General features: G+C 57.8%; 1 protein-coding gene across 1 annotated transcript in view; it reads left to right on the forward strand.

The window, feature by feature from the left end:
* Positions 1 to 3812, forward strand: part of LIG1 (DNA ligase 1) — a 71054-nt gene that overhangs the window by 13878 nt on the left and 53364 nt on the right. Inside the window, exons 7-9 of the mRNA XM_045292649.1 lie at positions 281 to 388; positions 1413 to 1529; positions 2278 to 2353. Coding sequence (XP_045148584.1) covers positions 281 to 388; positions 1413 to 1529; positions 2278 to 2353 — 301 coding nt within the window. The remainder of the gene's footprint in view (positions 1 to 280; positions 389 to 1412; positions 1530 to 2277; positions 2354 to 3812) is intronic.

The raw sequence follows: 3812 nt of genomic DNA on the forward strand, positions 1-3812 counted from the left end.
ATTCTACTCCCCTCCCCCTGAACCCCTTATTCTCCTCCCTCTAGGTTCATCCTTCCTGGGGGACACAGTTTCTGTGTGGGTTCCTCCCACAAAAACGGAAGTGGGTGTTGGACTATCAGGGGCGACGGTGACACTTTAGTGTGCTGCACAGGGACTGGCAACGCAAAAGCACACAGCAAATGGGGGTAGAGGACAGACGGGGGTGGGGGTGGGGCTGAGAATGCCCTCGGGGCTGCCACAGCTGGTTTTCACCCCCTGACTGACTTCCGTCTGTCCCCAGAAGCACCTGTCCCAGCTGAGAACAGCACAGCGCCTGACGTGGCAAAAGAGAAGGCCGGAGAGGACAGGGACCCACCCAGGACGTCCCCCGACCGCTGCCAGACTGCCAGTGAGTTTCTGGTCCTCTCCCACCCACCACCCCCAGGCAGAACCCTGGGAGTGTCGGGGTGGGGTGGGGTGGAGGGCAGTCAGAGGTGTCTGGAGAAGCTCTCTGAATGGAGACTGAGCTCCTCAAATGCGTCTTAATTGCAGAATCCAGTAGGATTCTTTAAAGAAAGGAAGCTTGTAGAGGGCATTCCACCAACCGACAGGGAGCAGCCCGATGGAATCGAGTGGAACTGCCCCCATGGGGTTTTGTGGGAGCAGATCACCAGGCCTTTCTCCCGCAGAACCGCTGGGTGGGTTGGGAATGCCGGCCTGTAAGGTGATCCGCTGTCTGGCACTTAACCGCTTTGCCACCAGGGCCCATTCCCAAGCAAAACGAACCCCCTGCAGGTGAGCCAGTGCCAACTTGTAGTGGGACAGAGTGGAACCCGCCCCTGTGGGCCTCCGAGGCTGTTGGTCTTTATTGGAGCAGAAAGCCTCATCTTGACTCTGAGCAGCTGGTGGATCCGAACCACCAACCTTTAGGTTATCAGCCAGCGCTAAACCACTGCACTCGGTGGGGGGGGGGGGCGGTGTTCTTTTGTCATGGAGATGAGGCTGTGTTCTCCCAGTTAGGTCTTCAGTCCATCTCTCCTGAGGCAGTAGCGACGGGGAACAGCGATGGGGAAGAGATGTCAGGAGCAGAAGATCAGAGAAACGATGACCTTCCCCGAGGGCTGAAGAGAGAGCATTTCCCTAGAGCCCCAATTTGGGCTTCCAGCTCCTCGGCTGTGAGAGGCTGAGTTTGCGAGAGCCACCTGTCTGTGGGGTGTCTGACCTAACTGGGGCACCCAGGCCCAGTGCTGGTATTCCATCAGCGAGCCGTGTGCCCACAGTCCTGGGGCTCGTTCAGGGCTCACTGGGTGAGAAGGACGGGGCAGAATTAGCCCGAGTCTCCATCTCCAAGGTCGGAGTGACCTGGGGTTAAAAAGAAACCTAGGTCTCGAGGTGGGGATGACCTGTGTCGCCATCTGACTCTGTCCATGCAGAAGCAGAGACCCCAGCAGCAACTGCCTCCGAGCCTGCAGTGGACGAGAAGAACTCGCGGGAGCGTGACCAGAGCAAGCCTGCCCCCCGGCCTCCCAAGACCATCAGCAGCTTCTTCAGTGAGTGCCCTGCCCACTCGTCTTCCTGGTGCTGGTGCTGGTTGACCTAAGGCCACCTAGGATTCAGAGTCGAGCGGTGGTCCCCGGGAGTTCCAAGGCCGGGACCACCCACCCCAAATCCTTCCTGCTCTCAGTGACACGAAGCCACTGCGCCCCCCTCCCCCAAAGTTGTTGCCTGTGGGAATGGCACCGGATTTCTCTCTCACCAAACCATGAGCCAGTTAATAATGCGTTGATTCCCAACCCCTGCCCATCCACACATGCATGCCTAGATGAACCATGCAGGGAGCTTTTTGGCGGCAGGTGGCCAGGTCTGTCTTCAAAGGCACCTTCAGGTGGACTTGGGACCGCCAACCTGTAGGTAAGGCACTCACTGCCCAGGAGTGGATTCCAGCTCCCATTGACCCGACAGGACAGGATAGAACTGTCCCTGTGGGTTTCCCAGACTGGAACTCTTTAGGAGAGTAAAATGCCTCATTTTTCTCCTCCTGTGGGTTTGAACTGCTGACTTTGTAGGCAGCAGTCCAATTCAACCACTGCACCCTGGGGCTCCAATGAGGTTAGTAGTAGACCGTTAGTGTAGCTACTTGTCCCACCTAAGGGCTCCTTTCTGTGGAGCAGGCCTCCTTCTGGGCCCCGGGCCTCTTCCCTCCCTCCTGGCCCCTGAGCCTGTCCCTGGTGGCAGGTTGGGAGGAGTGATGGGGAGAAAAAAACAAACCAACTCATGATCTTCCTGCTTCATCCCCAGCTCCTCGAAAACCAGCCACCAAAAAAGAAGGGACAGAAGAGGACGCTGGCGCCCCTGGGAAGGGGGAGTCTCAGGGGTGAGTGGCCCCCTTCCTGTCCACATGGCCACTTGCAGAGCTCGGCAGGATGTGTCCTTCCCGGAAAGGGCAGCGGTGGTGGCTGGGTGCTGTCTGGCAGTGACCCAATGTGACAGTGTCGAGCGCTGCCTGGTCCATCATCTGGTGGGAGCAGACTGCCTGGGCATTTCTCCCACAGAGCCAGTGGCGGGTTTGAACCACCACTCTTGCTGTTTGCCACCATGCTTTTACCTGTGGGCCACCAAGGGAGACAGGGCACACAGGGCACGGCGGGCACTGCGCGTCCCGACAGGTCCCAGGAAGGTGCAGCCGCAGTGAGGGCCTTCATTTGGAGGAGACGGCAGTGTAAGCTGGAGAAAGAAGGTTCCCGGAGAAGGCAATGGTGGGCAGGTCTGAGGCAGGAGGGGGTGAGGGGTGTGGGGGACAGCGAGAGACCTGTGTGGCTGGAGGGAAGTCACAGGAGTCGTGCCGGGCAGAGCAGCATGCAGCGGTGCCGTTAGGTGTCTGTGTTAGTGTAGCCGCTGTGGTCAGTCTGTCTCCTTGAGTGTCTTGCTCTCTGCCAGGGACCCTCTGTCCCTCCGGGGCCTGGCCCCCACCTTCCGGATGGGTAACCACCAGGGTGGGCATTAGGATTTACACCGCCTCTTTGGGAGGCGGGAGAGTAGGATTCAATCCCTGATATGACCGGCATGAATCCCAGGAAGCCTTCAGGATGTGTTGCTTTACCCCAGTCACTCCCACAACAGTAACCCATGGCCATCACGTGGGTTCCCGACTCCCAGTGACCCTACAGGAAAGCGTGGAGCTGCCCCCTAGGGTTTCTGAGACAGCACAGACTTACGGATGCCGGTGTCCTCATCTTGTCCTTGAGGTATTGCTGGTGGATTTGAACTGGCCACTTTGTGGTCTGCAGCCCAGGGCCTCACCCACGCACTCCCAGGGCTCCTCTGGACCCTTTCCTGCCCCTCTGTCGTGTCCGGTGCATCTGTACCTCTGGGCTTGATTCCCTCTGTCCACAGTGTTGCTCGTGGGCCCAGCCCCCCCACAGCTTTTCATTCCAAAATGTGTTGTTGTTGGATTTTTGTTTGTTTGTTTGCTTGTTTTGTTTTTTAACCACCTAAAATGATTAGGTTTAAATGTGGCTTTCAATTTTTGGTCCCATTCCCACCTCATCTCCAGTCCCAGCAAGAATGGGAGCTCCGGGCCAGCCCCTTCCGTCCCACTCAAGGGCCCTGGAGCCTAGTGCAGGGCCTGCTGGTGCAGGGGGAACCCGGATGCCAAGCCATCTGTCATCATGTTGCTTCTCGCTTAGGACGACCCCGTAGGTTGGGGTAGAAGACGCCCCAGAGGGTGTCTGAGGCTTGTGGTCTCTCCTACGTTTTAAAAAAAGATTGTTCATCATTTCATTGGGGGGCGGGGGCTTACAGATGTAAGACTCCATCATTTGGTTGTATTAAGC

This window comes from Echinops telfairi, unplaced genomic scaffold (genome assembly GCF_000313985.2).
Source record: "Echinops telfairi isolate 266 unplaced genomic scaffold, ASM31398v2 ScPeMD7_655;HRSCAF=1070, whole genome shotgun sequence".
Classification (NCBI taxonomy): Eukaryota; Metazoa; Chordata; class Mammalia; order Afrosoricida; family Tenrecidae; genus Echinops; species Echinops telfairi.